Source organism: Littorina saxatilis, linkage group LG17 (genome assembly GCF_037325665.1).
Source record: "Littorina saxatilis isolate snail1 linkage group LG17, US_GU_Lsax_2.0, whole genome shotgun sequence".
In the NCBI taxonomy this organism is placed as follows: domain Eukaryota; kingdom Metazoa; phylum Mollusca; class Gastropoda; order Littorinimorpha; family Littorinidae; genus Littorina; species Littorina saxatilis.
The window spans coordinates 34,592,530-34,616,168 of NC_090261.1; the positions used below are offsets into that span (position 1 = coordinate 34,592,530).

The window sequence follows — 23,639 nt, forward strand, 5'->3', positions numbered from 1 at the left end:
CAGCCGGGCGTGACTACTAAGTGCTGTGCGTCCACCGCCCCGAGGTGACCGGGCTAGGGTCTCCCCGTGAGCGGACCTAACATCAACCCGGGCGTTGGTGCCCGGAGGCAAGTCAACATGGCCGTCGGTTACTCTCCTCGTAAAGGAGGAAGGTAACCTTTCAGCCCCGGGGACGAAAGGGATGCCGCCATTCTCGGTATGAGCCAGACCTGCAGCTGGTCGCTCCAGGTCTGTGCCCCGCGAGAAAGCAGCGTGCTCCCCTGCGTATTGTGTGGACGGTGTTGCCTCCATAGTGGGGGAAGCCTCGTCCTGTACACACGCCAGGGAGCAACCACTCACCTCCTCATGTTTGCCGCCCGGACAAACTATCAGAGGTGAGGGGCCCGAAACGTTCAATGCTACCCCTGGGGAGGCTATCGAAAGGAAAGCGAACCCAGGGGGAGGGCCGGTCAGTGCATCTTCGCTCACTCCGATAAAATCTCGGAGTGCGGAATCCGCGGTAGACTCGCCCGGTTGAACGGTGGACGGGGCACCGTCATTTCCCGCCCCGAGAGGATTGGGATCCGACAGGCCATGTGCCCCGTCGCGTGTTCCGGGCCCAGTAAGGTACTTGTTAGCCCTGTTCAGTTCAGCACTGAACATAGACTCAAGAACCTGTCTCTGGGAGAGATCGCCCGGTGAAGGACGAGCGACCTTGGTCCTCTTCCTTGACCGGTCGGTCTTCCCAGTGACCGTGGTTCTATCTCCCCCCGACTCCGGAAGGGAGGGGGGAGCAGAACCTTTACGCTTATGCGAGCGTTGTTTGGGCGCATCAGGGTTGTTTCTAGTAAACTTGCCTGTGCGTCCCGAGCGCTGTGCATAGCGGTAATTCGGGCTCCCAGACTGCTCTCGCGAGGACAAGCGCTGAGAAGAGGAAACCCCTTCTAAGCCCCCGGCCTGTTGGTCGCTCATCGTGGGAGTTGAATGATTAACTAGAGTGAAAGAACTTTTGATTCACTCAAGAGAATTATAAGAGAGAAAATATCTCCTGGTTAACTCTAACAGCCCCGAAAGGGGAATAATTTTATCTACCGAAAACAACAGTTAAGGAAGACAATAAAAGAGAAAACAGAAGGAGACAGTATTCTAAATGCCCTACAAACAATAAGGCAAGTTAGAACTCTCAAGGTTTTCTTACAAATTAGATCTAGATCTAAAAGAAAACCGGTTACACAACAAGATGGCTGAAAAGAAGCGTATAGAAAATCTTTATCTTCGTTTTTGAAAAGTAAGAAAATTTCAAACACTTCCCTTCATACGACGACACTGTCCGACCCAACGAAGAAGAGGCTTCAAACTGGTGAGGGCAGCGTCTCAAAAGTCCCACAAATCCGAAACTGAACGAAAATCTTTCCTTTATTAGCGAGAGGTCACTGAACACACGTCTGGTGTGCTTGTCAGTAAGAGTTTTATGATCAGCTTGCCGTTGGCGCATGCGCAGGTTACATCTCTATGACGTCACTATGACGTCGCCGGGCTATAGGCGTGTAGAGGCGCCTGCCCTTTTGGCGGGAAACGCCCGGGCTATAGGGGATAGCACACTTACCGGGCTATTCCACATAGAGGTATAACCTTGATGGTATAAAGTTTTTTACTGAATAATTAGCATGGTATGCAAAGTTAAATGGAACTGGTAAGAACGTAGTAGAAAGGAGAAACAGAATCTGTTAGTCGCCTCTTACGACATGCTAGGGAGCATCGGGTAAATTCTTCCCCCTAACCCGCGGGGGGTTCAAAATTCCAAGGAAAATGCTAACCCAGCCACACACAACATAAAGCAGTATACAAAAAGCTGACACTACCGCAACTAAAAGCCACAACAACATAAAAAGCCAAGCCATGACCAAAACCACCATGACGCTGCTAGAAAACGCCAGGGACACAGCCGACGACAAAACCTTCACTAACCTGCACAGAGGTAGTGAGCTGAGAGAGAGGCAGCTTCCCCAATCCTGCCTCGCCCGTCAGACGCTCCCCACTCACGTTTATTTCACTCTCATCCTGGGACTCGCCCTGTGACTCTTGCCCTGCTCTCATTGGTCGAGACCGCGGGCCCCCCGCCAGAGGAAGCTCGGCGGACTGCAGTTTGTGACGCATGACTATGTTGGCAGCCTGCTGAATCAGCGTAGGCGAGGCGCCTTGTTTTTGCAGCTGCTGCAAGAGTCGAGACCTAGTTTGGTCCTTTGAAAAATCAGCCTGTCCGCTCTGCCATCAGACCTTAGTATTCATGCCACCAATACTAACTCTGGTTTGTGTCTATGCCTCTTCAAGGCCTGGTTTTTCTTGACACTCCCCCCTTCTTTATTCCGGGCAGACGACTTCGGACACAGGACAGGCAAAAGAACAAACTTCCCTCGTCATGCTACTTGTACTAACTCTGCTTTGCGTCCCCTCAAGACCTGGTTTTTCTTGACACTCCCCCCTTCTTTATTCCGGGCAGACAACTTCGGGCACAGGACAGGCAAAAGAACAAACTTCTCTCGTCATGCTACTTGTACTAACTCTGCTTTGCGTCCCAGACACCTCAAGACCTGGTTTTTCTTGACACTCCACCCTCCTTTATTCTGGGCAGACGAGTTCGGGCACAGGACAGGCAAAAAAAAAAACCTTCCCTAGTCATGCTACTTGTACTATTTCTGCTTTGCTTCCCTGACATCTCAACGCCTGACTTTTCTCGACACCCCTCTCCTTTATTCTGGGTGGACAACTTTTGGCACAGGACAGGCAGAAGGAAAATCTTCGCTCATCACCTGTGACATGAACAATTTACATACAGGCAAACCCTTCTGTAACCAATGTATTTTCCCATCTATTTCCCTTATTTGTAGAAGTGACACAGGCACACCCTTTGAATCCAATTTATAATCGTGAAAATGGCGAAACTTTAAAGATCCAATGCAAATGGCTAAACGTTAAAGTCATCAGTGCTCCTGTAGACTCTACCTGCCTGCTTACCTGTTGCTGGTGCAGACGATGCTTCATCATAATGACATCTTCTTCAAGATCTGGGTAGTCTGAAGAGTCTTCACTGTCATGGGGGTAGACGTGCTTCATCCTCACCAGCTTGGCTTGTTTCATCAGCTCCTCGTCAGAGTCCAGCAGTTCAACCTCTGAGTGATCCTGCACACAAGTGTTACATGTATTTTGCATTTTCTCATCTTTTTTTGTCTGTCTCCTCCCTCCCCACACCCAGCCATAGTTTTACAGCTAAGTTTCCAGGTGAATCAACCATCCATATACATGTCCTCTTATACATATGTCACATTATGTGAAGGTTGAAGATAGTATCTAAACCTGTACAGTGGAAACCCCTTTTAAGACCCCTCAGTTTAAGACTTCCTCCTTGTAAGACCCTCTTTCCTCAGATTTTTTCTGTTCATTACCTCTGTAAATTTACCCCCATTTTAAGACTCCTTCCTTTTTAGGCTCAAGATGGCTGAGAAAGTACAGAAAGAAATGAGAGAGACAGACAGACAGGCAAAGAGAGAGAAAGAGAGACTGTGGGTCTATCAGATCTTCCTCAGCAAATGTACCAAGAACGGCAAGGCACATACAGAGACTATCATCAAGCACCAAAAATATAAGCAAAAAACACATACCTGGCCATACACCTCCATTTCCGAGCTCTCGTTCAGCTTCTTATCCGACTCGGAAATCTCTTCCTCCTCACGCCTGTCGCTCTTTTTCCTCTCTTGTCCCTCAGGGCTCTTCTTCAAGCCCGCCATCTTAGCGCCGTCCCTCCTCAAGGCCGCAGCTTGCTCCTTCTTCTTCCGCATCTGGAGGGTCTCTTCCTCCAGGAGTGCCGCCTCCTCTTCATCCTCCTCATCTTCCTCGTCCTCATCCTCTTCTTCCTCCTCGCTGGATTCCGTGCACTCCTCGCTGTCGATGGGCGCGGAACCTGGATGCATGCGATGGTGGCGGTGTTGGGGTGAAAGGTGTTTGGCAAACTTGTGCTTTTCTGCTGCCTTGGCCGCTTCCACCAGGTGATCCTCCTGAACAATTGAAATTCACAGGTTGAGTGTTAAGTTTGCGTTTCAAAGGTTCACAGTGCGAGTGTTAAGTTTCTGTTTGAAAGATCTCAGAAACAAATGGAAGTAAGCGCTCTAAATGCATATATGACATGTGCAATAGAGTAAGCGAGAGATATATATATCGTCGCAGTAAATGTAATTCATAAACATCATATCTCAATTTTTGAGGTTTTGGAACTAAAACAATAGTAAGCTACCTTATTATGTTACCCGTGTGGTGATAAAAGCTCGTAGCTCCAACTGCTCTCCTGCTTTTTAAAGTGAAGAAAAGTTCTTGGAAAGAAAACTCGTATTTTCATTTCTTGGAAGTGAGTAGCAAAAAATCCTGCTCAAGTTAAACTTACAAGGTTTTCATGCCACACTTTGACGGAAACTATGTCATATGTCATAATATGAAAGATACGGGGTTCCTGCTGTTGCATTTTTAGCTTGCATAAAAAAAACTTGTATATATACCACTTCTGGATGACTCCTTTGGATAAAAAGCTCCTATATCTCAAATTGTTTCTCAAATTAATGGAACATCATTAATAACTGACATTAACACACATTAAGAATGGTATTGCACTGTTTTAAAGAAAATATTAACCCATGAATTGAAGTTATATTTGAAACAGTGGTTTTTCAAAACAGTTTTTTTTTTCTTTTTCAAAACAGCAAACATTTAGATACGAGGTTTGTGAATTACAGCGACAATATGTGGAACCAATCTCCTGGCACCTGAGAGAATAACAAGCATTGGAATGAATAGGCGACTTCCATCTTCATCTGTTTCAAATTTCAAGTTCTGAAAGTCTTGTGGAAAGTTTTGTCTTGGTTCTGCAAGGACACTATATCACTTTGTGCTGAGTTCATAATTAATTGACATACAGAGAAGTTTTCTGTGAAGTTAAACACACAGCTAACCCTCATAAGATACACACACACACACACACACACACACACACACATTTATTCTCTCTCTCACACACTCCCAGCACACAAAAGCATACCTTTTAGTTTTAACAGATATAACTTTTTTACCACTCAACATTCAAAAGTGTTCGTGGGGTTTGGGCAGAAATCAAGAAATAGTTAGTACAAGAAACAAAAATGTTGTAAACCAAAACAAAACATCAAATCCACACATAAAGGTACAACAAAACTGTTGAAATTGAAAAACGTGAAGAATGAAAAGAGGGCAGCATGCAGTTAGTCTAAAAAAATAAGAATAAAATGTCCGACATATGATTAGTGAAACTCGGACATCACTGCAGGGTAATTTTGGAGACTAAACCTCACCGACATATTCATGGTCACCAAAAAAGAAAGGGAAGAAATGAAAAGAAAAAAATAGAAAAGAAAAAATAGATAGGACAAGAAGCAGCCAGATGTTAGAACTAAAAGTTCATGCACGAAAACGGTTGCAGTGGATTAGCTGTTGAATGAAAGAAGAAACACTCATCCAAACAGTGGAAACACAATTGAATTCAGGGTTAAACAGCTCCAAATCCGGCCCTCCACAATCACCTCACTTCATGCAAGTCTGGTTGGTGATCATTACCAGAACTGCCCAGTCAAACTTACTGGATGTTATCTGTCAGCATCTTGTTATAGTCTCGCAACACCCAGAAGTGATAACATAGAAAAATAACTGAAAAATGTGTGTGTACATGGGGGGTTACATGCAGGCTGTACAAGCGCAGCCTAACGTGTGTACTTGTAACTGTAAAATCCTGCATAGTCAACAAGGAAAACCAAATGAAAGATGTGTATGTACATGGGGGAGTTTACATGCAGGCTACATAATCGCAGCCTAACCTGTGTACTGTCCTCGCTGAGGTCAGACTGAGCACCAAGGCTGCTGTCCGAGCCTAGGCTGTCCTCGTGTAGACGGTGGTGGTGCTGGTGGTGGGGGTGGTGCTCCATGTGGTGGTGGTGGTGTGCGCAGCACTGTTCGTCCCCAGTGCTTTCCATTTCCACCTCTCCTTCCACCCCTTTTGCCGGGCCACCCACCCGCCTCTGCAGGAGTCAAAGACAACAGTTGACAGGCACAACCAGGAACACAAAACAGAGTGGAGGAAACAAGATGATCAGGGGTGAAGCTCGTTGCAAAAATGTGCGGAAATATTGCATTTTTCAGGGAACATAACAATGCGCAGAATAGGTCTTGTTTTGCGTCAACATATGCGAATCACTCGTAGTCAGCGCGACCCCTGAGTTGACAGCAAGAGCCAAAAACCAACAGAATGAGAACAGATGCAAGAGATTCAAGGGGAGAAAAGCGAGGAACACACACAGACAAGCACAAGCCAAACGAAATATTGCATCCGCCTCAAAAAAAGAACAGACAGCTTGTCAATTGTTCAGACAAAACAAGACTTGGAAACTGAAGGGGAATAGCCCAACAAGACAGCAGAAAGGCAGTGTTAGAAGTATAGAAACAGACAAAAGCTTTGGACAGAGAGTAGAAGTCTTGAACAAACAGGTGAAGTCCATAGCACACAGGCAAAGTGCAGAACAGGCAGAAATCTTCAATGGAATATAGCAGACACACACCACTATGGAATAATGTGAGATTCAGTAACAGTAAAGAAGAGAAAAAGCAGCACAAACCACAGCAATGTAATAGGATAGTCTTAGCAAACACCACAAGGAAGAGAGGAAGACATATCACCACAATCACAGTCCACAACGCCTTTTTTTTCACTTTGGATGATTCAATATCTAACATGAAGATGTACGGGGGTCATTCCCCGGATTACAACAGTTTCACCCGTGTAAGTGCAGTCAATCCTGGTTTTTCTAACCCCATCTGTAGAACAGTTGCCATTAACTGTTGCCGCAGGTTCTCCTGCACAGTAAATATTGTTAAAATCTGTAACCCTTTGCACATTAATGCAAAGTTCAAGTATAGCTGCTTTACTTCAGTACGCTTGACTTGGATGACCAGCATGGTCTGATTGAAATCCAAAGCCAAACATCTGCGCAAAGACAGGTACAAGGGTGTATCAACAGATATGAAGCAGTCAGCATTCAGAGTATGGACTCCGCCCACGCTGCTGAACGGAACCCTGGGGAATCGTACATGACAACAAAAATTAAAATAAAATTCACCTTTTTGATCATTTTGGGCCGCATGGGTCTCTTCCTTCCTTGCTCTCCGTCACTCTCGCTTGAGCTGAGGTCATGATCGTGCTTCACTCCCTTGCCAAGCCCTAAGAAAAGGAAATCAGAGCAGTTTCCTTCATTATTTCTGTGAAATAATACTCTGGATTTTACAGTGACTGCACACATGTGCATATCCACACACAGACGAGTGTGCACACACACTCACAAGTACTCATGCACCTGTAAGTGAGCATGTGCCAGTAAACCACACTGAAAACAGCAAATCCTATTTTCTTCTCAAGTATACAGTGGAACCTCGCTTTTAAGACCGCCCCGAATTTCAGACTTCCTCCTTTTTAAGACATGAGATTTTTCAGATTTTCTGTTCATAACCTCTGTAAATGTACCCCCATTTTAAGACTCCCTCCTTTTTAAGACCTGAGATTTTTTAGATTTTCTGTTCATAACATCTGTAAATTTACCCTCAATTTAAGACTCCCTCCTTTTTAAGACCCGATTTTCTCACATTTTGGAGGTCTTAAAAGGGGAGTTCTATTGTATACATCATTTTCCAACAACATTACTGATCAAAGTCTCACCTTTGACATCCACAGCATCACCTCTGTGCGCTGCATAAGGACCGACGTGAGGTTGCAGCTGCTGCTGTATGGCTGCCGGATGCAGGTGGTGATGATGGTGCGCATTCATGCGACTCTGCCACTTGAACTTGTCTAGTGCGGATGATATGTACAGTGTCTGAAACACAAATTAAATATGTATCAGTGCTCAACTAACATTTTCTGAGCACAAAAATACACCACAATTGTGTTTATCATCACAATTCTGTTGAAATACTGAAGTTGCCCCATCACTGCTGACTAGATATCTTTGCTTATTGGGAAAAGCAGAGAACTAACATTTTCTGTGCACAAAAAAAAGAATCAACTAACATTTTCTGAGCACAAAAATACACCACAATTGTGTTTATCATCACAATTCTGTTGAAATACTGAAGTTGCCCCATCACTGCTGACTAGATATCTTTGCTTATTGGGAAAAGCAGAGAACTAACATTTTCTGTGCACAAAAAAAAGAATCAACTAACATTTTCTGAGCACAAAAATACACCACAATTGTGTTTATCATCACAATTCTGCTGAAATACTAAAGTTGCTCCATCACGGTGATTAGATTTCTTTGCTTATTGGGAAAAGCTGAGAAAAAATCTGTTCATTTGGCCCTTACTGAGTTAGTATGTGAACGCAGCACCAAATCCAGACAACTGAAAATATAGAACACAAAAAAAGCCATAAAAGAAACGAGAGAAAGAAAGAAAGAACTGAAAAAAAGACAAGAAGAAAACGTATAAAAGGTTAACAGCAAGAAAGAAAGCAAGACGGAAGTTAGACAAATGTAATCAAGATTTCTTACATTTTCATTGTGCACGGAGGGTTCAAGTTCAGAGACTAGGTGAGACAGGTGTTTGTTGGCCTGGTCATCCAGGTTTTTGATCAGAGGTATCAGGATGTCATACACCTGTTTGCTGCAGTGCTTCAGCTGTTAACAAAATACAGGTAAAAAACCCAGATCAGAATCTTCATCCGTACCCTAATAATAAAAAAGAAATCCCTTTTCTACATCACAAGTCCCGATAATATCAACAGCTCAAAGTAATTTAAATGTCCAACACCAAATTACCAAGAAGACACGGAAAAAGGCATCCACTGTTAAAATCGACAACCTCCTAATTAGATCAGCAAAGTCTTCATAACACTGAACAAACAAAAACTAGAAAGACTCGGCAAATATTTGTGTGTTGGTTGTTCGTGTTGGCATTACATTTTTACAAAGGCTGGGCAAATAATTTGTTCAGCATTATTCCTGCATTTTGATTTATTTAGAATTCAGGAGGCAAGTATCCTCATTCCACTTTCTCCCATAATAATGGTCAACATGGTGACCATACTGACCTGGCTAGCAGCCCAAATGCAGTCAATGTGATCATTGGTCAAACGATTGTCAATCGCCAGGAAGTTCAGGATCATCTGACTCTGCTTCACAAGCTATAGGAAAAAAATGAATAAACAGTCACAACTAAAAAGTCACACAGAAAAGAGCAAAACAAACAAAAATGTCATTAAAATCAGAATCTGGTCATCAGAAACGGTTTCCTGCAATTCAGCTGGAAATAGTAAAAAAAATAAACAAACAAATTGAGACATTGTAGAGTGGTACCTGCGAATGCGATAAAAGAGTATCCTGGGAAACAGCTAAATGTGTCCCTACACAGAAGGTGGCCTTTCATGACAGGTATATATTGGTCTCGATAGTAAACGAAGGGACAACAGAGGGAGTGTGTTCTTTCTTAGGTGTCCTGTCATCGGAGGGGCCTCGCATCGCAGGTTCTAACTGTACAATCAATTTCAAGTCACTGACTGGGAATACAGCTACGCTTACCTAACCAATCCAAATACAGAAAGGAAAATAGTCCCTATACAAATAAACTGAAGAGCACAAGTATATCAACGTCTTTGTATTGTAAATAATTTGCTCACCTCTACATGTAGGTTGGGTCCAAAGATGTGCTCTACTATCTTCTTGTCCAGCAGCCATCTTGCCAGCTCACCACCAAAACTGTACACATTTATAAAGGGATTTGATAAATAATTAAGTACCACATGCAAAGTACATGACAGGCAGTAATCGGGGTCAGGCAAGTGGAAAAGGAGGATGAGCATGAGGTAGAATAAAATCTAGCTTAGTACAGTTTCTTCTGCTGGGTGTTTTTCATTCGTGTTACCGAGAAAATCCACAAGCAAACATAAACTGTTGCATTTTAAGACTTCTCAATCATTAAAATTTCTGAAAAACAGAACAATATTCAAGAACAACCACCGGACAATCTGTTATCTATTCTATCACACTAAGGTGATGATAAATTTTACACTGTATGTAACAGAGGGGTTAGGGGGTCTTTGTTGGTTGCGCAGAGAGAGAGATAGAGCGAGACACTGCATTACACTGTTCCTACACAATCATGCTCAAGAAAGTCTGTAATTGCACTTACCTTTGTGCTTCCTCCAAGCTGTCATTACCCATGCTCTCATTATAGATGCTGATTTGATTCTGGGGAAAAAAAGAGAAAAATAAGAAAATTAAAGATCTTAGCCAGCATTCTTTCCAAGCCCACTTTTTTAAGGACATTGTGAACAAGCTTTCCATTAACAACATTCCATTTTCATTTCATCAACAGCAACAGTCTAAACACACTTTCCATAAACAACATTTCCATTACATTGTTTCTATAGCAACCGTTTTAACGCATTTTTCATAAACAAACTCACATTGATCTGAGCAATGCCGGTGAGTCGACTGGTGAGTGTGGAACAGGTGAACCACTTGTAGGCCATCTTGAGACCCAGGCTGTCGAAGGTGTAGCTAGCGTCTGGAGGGAGCTTGACGGCCGCCCACATCAGGTCCGTCATGTGGCGGTTGCCGGCCAGTCGTAGATCCGAGTCTGACAGGCTGCATATGTACCTGGTGAGTGAACATAAAAGGGTTGTCTTCTTTGAAGATTGTGATGGAATAATGTGGTTCTCACAGCACTCTTCTAGACCAGCTGTGAGGGTGAATGCAAGGAAAGATTTGTTTTTGGTTTTTTGCAACGTTCACAACCACTTGCCTGTACTGCAGGATCATTAGCTGTAAGAAACAGTATGCCATAACAGAAAAGTAGGGGGGAGTGGGGACGGCAAACTTAAACGTGTACAAACTCATCCACAATTATTCTCTGTCCCACTCCTCTCATAAAAGGCAAACAAAAAATATTTTAAAAAATATGCTTGATGAAAACAAGAACAAGAAGGGCAAAGCCCATACGACTCACATGCTTGACCAACCTTTACATGACCTTGACCTTCAGCTAAACCTAGCAATGACATCATACACTAAGAACTGCTTCACACATTTTTCCTACCAAAATACATGTGACCTTGACCCAAGGTCAAGGTCATCCAAGGTCATGCAACACAAAGCTGTTAATTCAAGACATAGGAAGTACAATGGTGCTTATTGGCTCTTTCTACCATGAGATATGGTCACTTTTAGTGGTTCACTACCTTATTTTGGTCACATTTCATAAGGGTCAAAGTGACCTTGACCTTGATCATATGTGACCAAATGTGTCTCATGATGAAAGCATAACATGTGCCCCACATAATTTTTAAGTTTGAAACAGTTATCTTCCATAGTTCAGGGTCAAGGTTACTTCAAAATATGTATACAATCCAACTTTGAAGCGCTCCTGTGACCTTGACCTTGAAGCAAGGTAAACCAAACTGGTATCAAAAGATGGGGCTTACTTTGCCCTATATATCATATATAGGTGAGGTATTAAATCTCAAAAACTTCAGAGAAAATGTGAAAAATAGCTGTTTTTTAGACAACATTTATGGCCCCTGCGACCTTGACCTTGAAGCAAGGTAAAGATGCTATGTATATTTTTTGGGGCCTTGTCATCATACACCATCTTGCCAAATTTGGTACTGATAGACTGAATAGTGTCCAAGAAATATCCAACGTTAAAGTTTTCCGGACGGACGGACGGGACGGACGGACGACTCGGGCGAGTACATAGACTCACTTTTGCTTCGCATGTGTGTCAAAAAGCACACTATCTATCAAAACTCACTCAATAATGGAGGAACGCAGAGGTATGATGTGCTGTAGTACTGTAGGCTGGTTCATCCACATCCGTAACTGGAAAGGAAAAGTACATACAACACAGAAATTAACCCTGTGAATCAGTCACCCACAAAGCACTGAAGAAATGGAAAGGCTAGACCTTCTTGAACAGGAACTCATTCAGTTCAAATTTGTAGGAACGGCAAGCTCTATTTTTGTCCATGTTTCAACATTCTAATAGAACACTGTCTTAACCACTCATGCTCAGTTCTTAGTGAGCGAGATGAAACAAAAACAACATCAGCTGCTATCGATTTTCGTTACTGCTCCTTATCATAATGTATTCAGGGTTTAACACTCATTTCATGCGAAACAGAACATGCTACTCTCAAGACCAGTTCTTAGACTGCTGATTTCAAACTCGATGCAGCAATTTCATATGGACCTATAAAGAACAAACAACTTATCCTGATCATAGGAAAGACAACAAAAACTCACATCAATGATACAAACAGAACTATAAATAAATACACATAAATTATGAAAACTGGAATAACAATCTCAGGCATGAGATCATGACACTGTATAAAAGCCTGAACTTTACAATGCACCAGAATTTTGTCTGCAAAAAATTATAGAAAATCACGCAATTTGGGGAGCAAATACAAATGCTAACAAGAAGGGCAAAGCCCATACGACTCACATGCTTTACACATTTTTCCTACCAAAATACATGTGACCTTGACCCAAGGTCAAGGTCATCCAAGGTCATGCAACACAAAGCTGTTAATTCAAGACATAGGAAGTACAATGGTGCTTATTGGCTCTTTCTACCATGAGATATGGTCACTTTTAGTGGTTCACTACCTTATTTTGGTCACATTTCATAAGGGTCAAAGTGACCTTGACCTTGATCATATGTGACCAAATGTGTCTCATGATGAAAGCATAACATGTGCCCCACATAATTTTTAAGTTTGAAACAGTTATCTTCCATAGTTCAGGGTCAAGGTCACTTCAAAATATGTATACAATCCAACTTTGAAGAGCTCCTGTGACCTTGACCTTGAAGCAAGGTAAACCAAACTGGTATCAAAAGATGGGGCTTACTTTGCCCTATATATCATATATAGGTGAGGTATTGAATCTCAAAAACTTCAGAGAAAATGGGAAAAATGGGAAAAATAGCTGTTTTTTAGGCAACATTTATGGCCCCTGCGACCTTGACCTTGAAGCAAGGTCAAGATGCTATGTATGTTTTTTGGGGCCTTGTCATCATACACCATCTTGCCAAATTTGGTACTGATAGACTGAATAGTGTCCAAGAAATATCCAACGTTAAAGTTTTCCGGACGGACGGACGGACGGGGGGGGACGGACGGACGGACGGACGGACGGACGACTCGGGTGAGTACATAGACTCACTTTTGCTTCGCATGTGAGTCAAAAATGCACCAATTGGCAGAAAAATGTTGTGGCTGAACGTACATTGGCTATGAGGTTGACCAGCCACTGAGCAAAGTTGAAGGGCAGGTTGTCAGGTGTGGCCTTCTGGAAGCAGGTCTGCAAGGCCTGAAAGCCCTGGCTGTCGCACATGAAGCACACGTTACGCAGCAAGGCGATCGGAGCCTCTGGGTCCTGCAACAAACCAGTGGCTGTCACTCATCAACCATTACCCAAGGAGCATTGATCAAAATGGAAGGCAGAAAATCTGTTGCAAAGTATGATCCATTGTTGTGCTGAGGAAAAGGTAACATGTTCTCTAAATTTCTCATATTTTAATTTTGCCTTACCAGCAACTACAGCATATCTGTGGCTGAATGACATACATACAGGAAGCCAAATACACCCACACTTTGCCAAATGACGCTGAGAATCTTGCATGGTGATGGATATGTCTTTATCTTGCACAAATTGGAACTAAACATAATCATGACTGTTCTGCTACATTTTCCTTTTTGGTGTTTTTTTTGCGCATTACTTTCACAGTAACATGTGTTCAAAAGTTTTCTACCTTGACACATGTGATACAAACCGATGCGTAAACATGTCAACTTCAAGTGAAATGTTCTCTGGTCACTAACATAAAACCTGTGTCCCTGTAGGTCATCAAGTTGGTAGTCCACAACGCCCATTTGAGTTCGACTCGTTTTGAAAGACCTGGCTTCCACTACAAACTAAACAATATGTGTCTTTGGGGTTATTTATTGCAGCCCAAGTTACAAAACGCATCTGCCCTTCGACTTTGTTTTAATAAGCACTAACTCAACACTTGTGGTGCAAAAGGCGCTTGTAAAACATGCAGTTGCACAAATGAACACTTAAAAGATGCAGTTGCACAATGCAATTTGGGAGTTCACATACTTCAAAAAGGCAGTGAATGAAAATCAACAGATTTCAAGAGCGAAAGTAAAAGCACACCAAAGGTAAGGTGGGCAAAAAGCAGTCCTGGCACAAGACAGGAGTCTCTTTCAGTTTCACGGACATAATCATCTTCATATTTTGGTTTTTAACAAAAGACAGGTAATTGAAAGGAATGGATGATGAATGTTACTGTTATCTCAATTCCCTTTAAATCTTAAACCCTTTGCCTCCAGCTAAGAATCATGCTGTCTCCTTTGAAAGTCCCATGAGATTTAACCAAATCATCTAAGGAAGCAGGGCTTGCTTTAATCTGCTCAAACCATGCTGTCTTTTGGCACAAAAGGGGGAAAGCGACTTTCCAGATGATTCATGCAGACAGCACAGGATCTGCATCTAAACAGTATTGTTCTCCTGCCTTGGTCTTCTGCCACAAGCTCTTTCCTTCTGACCCCTGGTTGGTCGACCGTCAGTTAGTTTTGACAGGCAAGAGGTCATCTAACAGAACAATGTTTTTTGTAACCTTCTCCACCCCACCCCACCCCCTCCTTCACCCCATAGCACTAACAGTAAAAACAAAAATACTCTTAAAAGGGACAAGGGATTGGGGGGACGAGGGCTATTCAATTCACGCTAGCCTGCCAAAACCTAAATTCAGTTTAAAAGACACAATTCTACAAGGCTGCCAGTAGTCCTGGTAAGAGCAAAGTTCTTTAAAACAAAAAAGTACAAATTATGTATTGGTTCGCTGCATACAGTTCTTCTATAACATAAAATTCAAAACATAAATAAATGAGCAAATTACTTTTAAGTGCACATATGCAATAACAATAATTTAATAAAACGACTTGCTCAAGTAAACCCAAAAAATAAAAATAAAATAAAAAGACCAAACAATAAGATAGCATAAAGCAAGAATTTGAAGAAAAAGGGACAGCCTCAACACAAACACCGAGGCATTTTGAGAAAGGGCTTGAACTGTCAGTTTTAATGGAAACTTTTATGATTATCTTTTTAAAAGCTGCCATGGCTATACCATTAACAACAAAAAAAGACAAGGCAAGCACTTAATATATTCAAACCAGGCCAACCAGACATGTGAACAAAAAATTGTAACATCAAGAAAGAAAAACTGAAAGCGTCCCCAAAGTTTTAAAAACAATGATGTAGACTCATGCAACCTGGGGATGTAAACTCATGCAACCTAGGGATCTCAAGAATGATCTCTGCGGTTTTGTTATTGCCAGAATCTTCAAATTCACAGAAAATCTCATGCCTGCTAACTTCTTCATGTAATACATTTACACCAGTGTTGTTCCCTGGGAATTGAGTTTTTATTTTCGATCAAATGCATTGGTCTGACCCCTGGCCAGTTAACAATCTGATACTGATAGGTTTGACATGCATAAGGTTGTCTGACAATACATTTTTATACTAAATAGACAAAGCCAGGACATTGGACCTGTACATAGTGTTAATCCAGGCCCAACTGACCCATTGCCCTCTGAGACGGGAAACAACTCTGATACACATGTATGCAAAAACAATCACAACTACACTCCATTCTGGAAATTAGTATTACAACCACTAACAAAAATAAAAATCATAACCATCACAAAAATAAAGAAACATAACAATGTTAAAAAAAAACCACACACACACAAAAACAACATTTACAAGTAATGTCACAAAAACCGGCACAGTTCAGAATTCCCTAATATTTATTTTATCATTTGCCCACCTATCTGCCTACCCCTTCCGTCCGATGAAGGAATCGGAATCTTTTGTCAACACCTCCGTTCTCACAGAAACACTACTCTAGAAAGTGTTCTTTGGAAAATGTTTCCACCATCTAAACGTCTTTGCCGCTTTCAAAAACTACAACAGATGTTTTCAGTATGCTGAGTTCCTGGAAATTCACAAAATGCAACCCTGAACTTAAGGATAACAGTGCTTCCTTAAAATAAAATTAAATTAAATTAAAAAAACAGTAGAAACAGAACAAAACACATCCTCCAAATAAAGGTTACTTTCTCACCAGTTACATTCATTAGTATACATGCTTCCTTTTTTCTCTCAGTCTCATTAATAAGTGATGCCACACAGATAGATCTCTACTGAAAATCACAGGCATGCTTCAGGATTAGTGGAAAATAAAAAGGAAGTCCCGTCGGAAGAGGAAACCTTCACAAATGCACACACGCACACAAACTGTAGAAATTAGACCACTTAAACAGTAAATAGCACACAGTCTATGGATACATGTGGTATGGAATGTGCGCTCTACAGTTGAGCTTTGAGGACAAAACCTCCGTAAAAGCCAAGGCATTATCTGAGATAAGAATAGTACATTACAGATACAGGATAATAGTATACAGGTGTCAAAAACGACCCTACTCACATTCAGCTCACAGTAGTTGCTAAGCGCTGCGGTTTCGTGGGGGTTAAGCTCCTGAAAGTAAAGTGCCCCACCAGAGGGGCGCTTCTCGATTAATCCTACTCACACACTTTCATTCTGAACTTATCACAGTTTAACAATGACTGGATGTAATTCAACGAGAGCATGATCTCATAATTAGCAGCAATGTATGCACTTTTCTTTTCTCATAATTGGCGTGCATCAGACCATATAAATATTTAAGAACTGATTAAGGAAGAGATCACTGAGAGTGAGACACACTTAGAAGCTACCACAAATGATAAAACAACCACGAAATTATATCTAAACTCTTCTCTAACTAGAAATAGAGCATGTGAACATCTGCAACGGAACCTCCCTTGTCTTATATGACAGACATAACAAATTATAATATGGCACGCCATACTTCTTTTATTAGTCTCAACATATCCAAGTTTATTACTCTTAACATATATCCAAGGTTCATAACACTTTTACAAACTATCTCCTTTCTTTTAAATCAGCTTACAGTTTCAGTGTCATAGGAATGTTTAACTAAGAACTCCAATGTATTCAAGACTCAGTGCTTTAAGCCTATCACTCAGATAATCAGTATCAAAATCAACAAGTTTTCCCTGCCTTTTGCTGCTTCTTTTCTTCTTCTTCTAGAACTTATACAGCAATGCCAGTAATTGGCAAACATTGACCATGCTTAAAAACACCTGGTTATCTTTAAAATAAACATATACCAACTCCTGAAATTCATATAAATGTATAACCAATGAAGAAACTGTATAGCTTACAGTTACATTGTACTGACTCAACACGGATTAACATTTAAAAAAAAATCCAAACATGGATTTAAGTACTTAATCCTTAGTCATGTTATCAATGCTGTGAGTAAATAAATTCAGAGGAGAGAAATGCTGGCAGTTCAGCACATTAAGTGTTTATCAAAACCTGAACTAGTTACAAGGAAAAAGAGTTGGCAAAACTTATCAAGCACTTATAAGGCAAAAATAACGTAGAGAACACACTTACCTCTAACGTGGTAGGAGTCAGTATCTTCTGAGCGCAGTACATGGGAAAGTTGACCATGAAGACTTTGCAAGTGAAGTCAAGAAGCCTGACTTTTTCCTCAGCACTAAACAGGTCCTCTTCCTCAACCTCTTTCTCACTGTCTTCCATGGTTTCATCTTTCTTATCTTTACCCTCAGCAGATTCTTTGGCCTTGCTGTCAGCACCTTCCGATTTCTCCTCTTTTTCTGCAGATGGGTTGTCATTTTTCCCAGTGATTTTGTCACCTTTGTCTGTTATAGAGGAGGAAGCAACCCCTTCTGCCTGCTCTTCAGCTTTGGACGTCTCTTTTCTGCGTTCTCTGACCAGCAAGTCTGGCAAATTTTTGATGACTTCGATGGCTGTTCTCAAGACTACCTGCACGATGTTGTTCATGCGGTCGAGGTTCTTCCCATCCTTGCTGTAGCAACACATGCACTGTCTGTGAAATGAAAAACCAGCAATGAATAATCAACACAAAGAAATTGTACGCATGTTGAGTACCTGTGGTACTTGCATTTTCCACCCACTATATTTTTGTCTTGAATTATTTCCTTTGAATGTCACTTGCTTTCCCACATCCTTTATTATTTTGTATTTCACGTTCATGTATTTTTTTTTATATTGATTATTCTTCTTTCTATTCTAATCACTTTATATGATGGACAAAATATTTCTCATTAAATTACCTAGTCTGTGCACTTGTGTGTCTTGCAGCTTAAGTGTGTATCACTTTCAATCCTTCATCAACCTCACTCAACAACGCAACCACATACAACACAATTTCTGATAAACTTAATTTTCAAAAACAATCACTAAAATACCTCTGATTCCACTGATGCATGTACTGCACGACACACATGATCTCTTCCTTGGACAAATGCAGTCCATTTTCTGCTTTAATGCGAGCATCATCTGGAAGCAAGTACATAATTCATATTAATTAAATTAAAAGAGTACATTAAGCAACATTAACACAGCTGATCATTCTTTTCAGGACAAAACAAAACAACAAAATACAAAAAATTACCTCCAAGAAACTTATGATTAACAGTAACCAAAATCACTTAGTTCAAAAGAGAAATTTTGACTTTTCACGTGAGTTCTCGAGCATGGGGCTGGGAGACAGTATCAACTCGTCGGTTTCCGAGTCGCTCCGTTCATATTTATGTACTGTACGTTCTGTCGATCTCACTGTTCAAGGTAAGTTAACTTGATAACTGAACCTGTGCTCCTGTTCACTTTGCATCACTATCATATCATTTTACATAAAGATTTCTCTACCCAGAATTCCAAACCCAAGCGGTTTACCAGACGCCAACAGAGCCAATGAAGGAAAACAGGAATTTTTAAGATCATACACCTGTGATTCTCAGGTTTTTCTTTTTGGGGCCACTGGCAGCAGTTAGGCTTTAGATGGTACAATAATTATAACTATTGACTGACATAGTGACACTGACAACTCTCATTCTGACAGTGACAACAACTACAAAAACACTGCAGCTTTCTTTGCTTGTTTTTATCTGACACGTTGGTCTACTCTAACCCTTGGCTGGTCGACTCCAATACTGGCAATAGTTTTGATTAGAGATCTTCTGACCATCAATGTTCCTAACAAGCAGACAAATGGACATTTGGAGTTGGACCAATACATATTATACATGTTCAAACCAGGTTGAACTAACCTTATTTCCTCTGAGACTGGGAACAACACTGATTGAATTTCAAAAGCTAAGAGGAAGGTTTTTAATACTAATAGCAACAGGACAGGAAATTCTTATAATGTTAAACACCTCAGACTGAGAGTAGACCATCGTATACATTGAAAGAAAAAGTCCAAAAAGTGTATTTGCACTGTACACTTCTCATACCTTTGAGGAGTGACACTAAAGTAACAGTAACCAAATATTGAAATAAAACCAAAAATAGAATTTCAACAAAAGCAGTGACAATGACATTTAAAAAGTGCCCATACAATCTATTAAAAGGAAAACCTTCTGGTGCAAGAATTGGCGGAGGTCAGAATTCAGCTGATGAATTACAGTGTAGCCTAAGTTTACAAAACACTACTGTTCAGATAAAATGCAGTGTAACTCAACTGTTATTGTTAACTCATAACACTAACAGTCCTGAATAATAAAAAAAAAAATGTCTGACTACATCACATCAAGTTATCAACCAAAACACAACACCCACTTTTCATAGGGCAACCCTCACTTTATTTCACCCACCCCTTTTCCTCTGCAGTTTACTGAAATGATTAAGCAAACTCTCTTGTTTAACTGCAACAGTGAACAGACGCCGGCCTACACACAATCAATAGCTGTGATACTAATAGTGTCTATTCCCCCTTATTTTTCAGGATTATAATGCATCGATCTCTTTTTTATTACCAGACCTAACGAGTGAACAAAAATCTCGGAAAAGTTCGCTGTGAGGGAAAACCAGCGTTTCTTTGGGGCAGGGAAACGTTGTTTGTATTTGTATTTAACCCAGTCAATGTTTGTGTGTGTGTAGAATTATCAAAACAATGATTCAGAGGCGCGATATTGAAACTGTGTTCCTTTACTTACGGTTTTCTAGGAGGCGCGTCGCCCCTGCACACTGTTCACACATCGCTAAAGGCGATGGGTAGGGCACACAGGTTTAATCATATGTTATTTAGGCATTAGGAACTTTGCCCACAACAGTTATCGGCTGCTTTTGGTGCAATATTTCTCCGAAACACTAATCCAAGCAAAGTAAATGGCGTACGTGGTGCCCGGATGTACACTTTCCAGATCGCAGTTCTGTCCCTTGTCTGACGATACTTTTCCAAACAATACAAAAGGTCAAGTAATCAAGAGCAATCCCTTCAGGGAGCTCAAGCCAGAAAAGCACCCGCAAATAAAAGTTAACTGAAAAATATTGGATTTGATCTGTACCCCATCAGAATCAAGATATGCAAAGTTTGATTTCATTTTCTGGGAGTAATATTTTGGTATATTCTTGAATTTGGGCACCATAAATAACTTATTACCCAAACCTATAATTATTTCACTGACAATATCAAGTGTAACAATAACTGATAGTGAACAATAATTAAATCTCAAGTTGTAACTGCTTTCGACGTCGAGGCTTAATAGCGGCTGTCTTCATCTCTTTACAACAATAGAAGAGCGCAAGCAAAATTCATAACTATGAGACAAGACTGTTGCACTACCGTGAACAGTAACAATACGTGATTATACTGACAGTCATGCACGCGCTTAAATTACATTATAAGATGTTTAGTGGCTTGTTGGCAGACCAGGTTTTTTGTTGGTCCGACCATATCGTCTTTTGTTTCATCTTTATCGACCAAGGCCGAAGGCCGAGTAATTTAAAGTTCGGAAAGGTATTTTGATTGGATTTTGTATGACAAGTTCTAATTGTAATGACTGGTTCCATTAGTATATATATCTGCACGCGTGTTTAATATAAGATTATTTTTTGTTGCTGTGTGTTTTCGTTTTTTTAGCTCCTTGGGGCAAAAACTTGATTAAAAACTTGGAAAACTTGAACTTGAGAGGGGAAAAAGGGGGGGGGGGGGTGTGGCCGGTAAGATCGGCGCGGCCTGATCATAACAGTGAATCAGTGTAAGGCCGCTGTTAGACTTTGTTATCAAACATAAATCATTCGAAGGGAGAGAGAGAGAGAGAGAGAGAGAGAGAGAGAGAGAGAGAGAGAGAGAGAGAGAGAGAGAGAGAGAGAGAGACTGAGAGAGAGAGAGTGAGAGAAGAGAGAGAGAGAGAGAGAGAAAAAAAAGAGAGAGACACACACACACACACACACACACACACACACACACACACACACACACACACACACACACACGGACAGACAGTCAGACACTGAGAGAGAGAAAAGGAGAGACTGAGAGCGGAGAGAGGGGGGGGGATGAGATTTTGTTTGTTTGTTTGGTTGGTTGGTTGTTTGTTTGTCAGTCTGTCTGTTTGTTTGTTGTTTCTTGTCTCGGGAACCCAAGGTTTATGCAAGACTGATTCAGCATCGATCATATTCTCTGTGACCGGCACGGTTGGCCTAGTGGTAAGGCGTCCGCCCCGTGATCGGGAGGTCGTGGGTTCGAACCCCGGCCAAGTCTTCATAAGACTTTAAAATTGGTAATCTAGTGGCTGCTCCGCCTGGCGTCTGGCATTATGGGGTTAGTGCTAGGACTGGTTGGTCCGGTGTCAGAATAATGTGACTGGGTGAGACATGAAGCCTGTGCTGCGACTTCTGTCTTGTGTGTGGCGCACGTTATATGTCAAAGCAGCACCGCCCTGATATGGCCCTTCGTGGTCGGCTGGGCGTTAACGCGGCAAACAAATAAACAAACAAAAATTCTCTCAGTGATTTGTACTCGGCCCACGTACTCGAGCCTTTAAAAACGATCACAGTCATAACAAAATATAAAATGTTCCTTAAGAGAGAGAGAGAGAGAGAGAGAGAGAGAGAGAGAGAGAGAGAGAGAGAGAGAGAGAGAGAGAGAGAGAGAGAGAGAGATAAAGAGAGAGAGTAGGAGGGAGAGGGAGGGAGAGAGAGAGGAATGAAGACAGACAGACAGACAGACGACGAAGAGTTACATGGGACACAGTTTTAACTCTTTTGTGACAGCAGATCAGCGGACCATTTTAATGCCCCTTGGTAGGCCTACCCTACAGGATCAATTAATGCACACAAGTGTGACATTGGTATCATTTAAACTGTTCCAAGCACAAAGTGAATGGGCTTCTGTTCCAAGGCATTACAACTAACTGACCAACACCATGTCCAGACTGGTGAAGGTCAGCTGGCCAACTTTTTCACGGGCGATATTCAGTGTAGATTTATACCGTGCAGTACCCACAACGACCGTCCGAAAAAATCCAAGGCGCGTTTTGTCTATATAATTTACCGTTTTTTAACGACCACTTTTGATCGGTCTCTTGAGTGCGTTGTCGTTACAGACAGGTTTGACTGTCATATTATTTAGTGATAGATTTTATCATCTCTCCGTAGAGTGTTTGTTGTTGTGGTCGGTTGTGTGTTTGTTTGTAGGAACAGTACTTTCTTTCCCGATCGTGTGTATGTGCGTGTGTGTGAGTATGTGTGTGAGTGTGCGTGTGTGTGTGTGTGTGTGTGTGTGTGTGTGTATGAATGTATGTGTGTGTGTGTGTGTGTATAAATGTGTGTGTGTATGAATGTGGGTGCGTGCGTGCGTGTGTGTGTGTGTGTGTGTGTGTGTGTCAGTGCCGGCGAGCGTGCGTGCGTGCGTGAGTGTGTGTGTGTGTGTGGGTGCGTGCGTGCGCGGTGTGTGTGTCAGTGTGTGTGTGTTTATGCGTGCGTGCGTGCGTGCGTGCCGGTGTGTGTGTGTGTGCCGCTTGCGTGAGTGCGTGGGTGCGTGCGTGTGTGTGTGTGCGGTGTGTGTGTGTCAGTGTGCATGCGTGCCGTGCGTGCGTGCGTGCGTGTGTGCGTGCTTGCGTGCGTATGCGCGTGTGTGACTGAGACTGACGGCATAGCGGAATACCTTCTGACTCAGGGACACAACTCCTTCGCCGATCTCAGGGGATCGAACTGCGGCGGTGGACTATAGATATGCATTAGTTAGACATGTTAACCACTTGCGCCTACAACCCGTTAATGGCCTGTGTATGAACCATAATACAGTCACCAGAGTGGCAAAGTCTGCGCCGCAGAAACCTATACAATGGAACCACACGATCATGTACACCGACTCGTTCTTTCGTCACGGATCACTGGTAGGAATCAGAGCGTGATTATTTTAAACATGTTGACCTCACTATGGCCGAGCTGTAACTGTGTTAAAGGTGCCATCCGTGTCGCATATTATACCCGTGTAACACGACATTTTTACTCACCTTACGTACGAGAAAAAGAACTCCCCAAGGTACGAAAACATTACTCCCTCCACGAAATGTTGACTCCCCAAATTTTTACTTTCAGTATAAATCTCGTACGCG

The 23,639-nt window shown here is 41.9% G+C and overlaps 1 protein-coding gene across 1 annotated transcript in view; it reads right to left on the reverse strand.

Annotated features, from left to right (window-relative positions):
• Positions 1-20,423, reverse strand: part of LOC138953619 (ubiquitin carboxyl-terminal hydrolase 34-like) — a 98,622-nt gene extending 78,199 nt beyond the window's left edge. The window contains exons 1-17 of the mRNA XM_070325494.1: positions 20,232-20,423; positions 18,483-18,573; positions 17,644-18,100; positions 16,606-16,656; positions 13,332-13,481; positions 11,851-11,918; positions 10,505-10,697; positions 10,228-10,286; positions 9,716-9,794; positions 9,131-9,223; positions 8,592-8,717; positions 7,760-7,916; positions 7,167-7,267; positions 5,871-6,071; positions 3,639-4,031; positions 2,995-3,159; positions 1,948-2,193 (exon numbers count right to left, since the gene is read on the reverse strand). Coding sequence (XP_070181595.1) covers positions 1,948-2,193; positions 2,995-3,159; positions 3,639-4,031; positions 5,871-6,071; positions 7,167-7,267; positions 7,760-7,916; positions 8,592-8,717; positions 9,131-9,223; positions 9,716-9,794; positions 10,228-10,286; positions 10,505-10,697; positions 11,851-11,918; positions 13,332-13,481; positions 16,606-16,656; positions 17,644-18,100; positions 18,483-18,573; positions 20,232-20,274 — 2,673 coding nt within the window. The 5' untranslated portion in view covers positions 20,275-20,423. The remainder of the gene's footprint in view (positions 1-1,947; positions 2,194-2,994; positions 3,160-3,638; positions 4,032-5,870; positions 6,072-7,166; positions 7,268-7,759; positions 7,917-8,591; positions 8,718-9,130; positions 9,224-9,715; positions 9,795-10,227; positions 10,287-10,504; positions 10,698-11,850; positions 11,919-13,331; positions 13,482-16,605; positions 16,657-17,643; positions 18,101-18,482; positions 18,574-20,231) is intronic.
• Between the last annotated feature and the right edge of the window lie 3,216 nt (positions 20,424-23,639).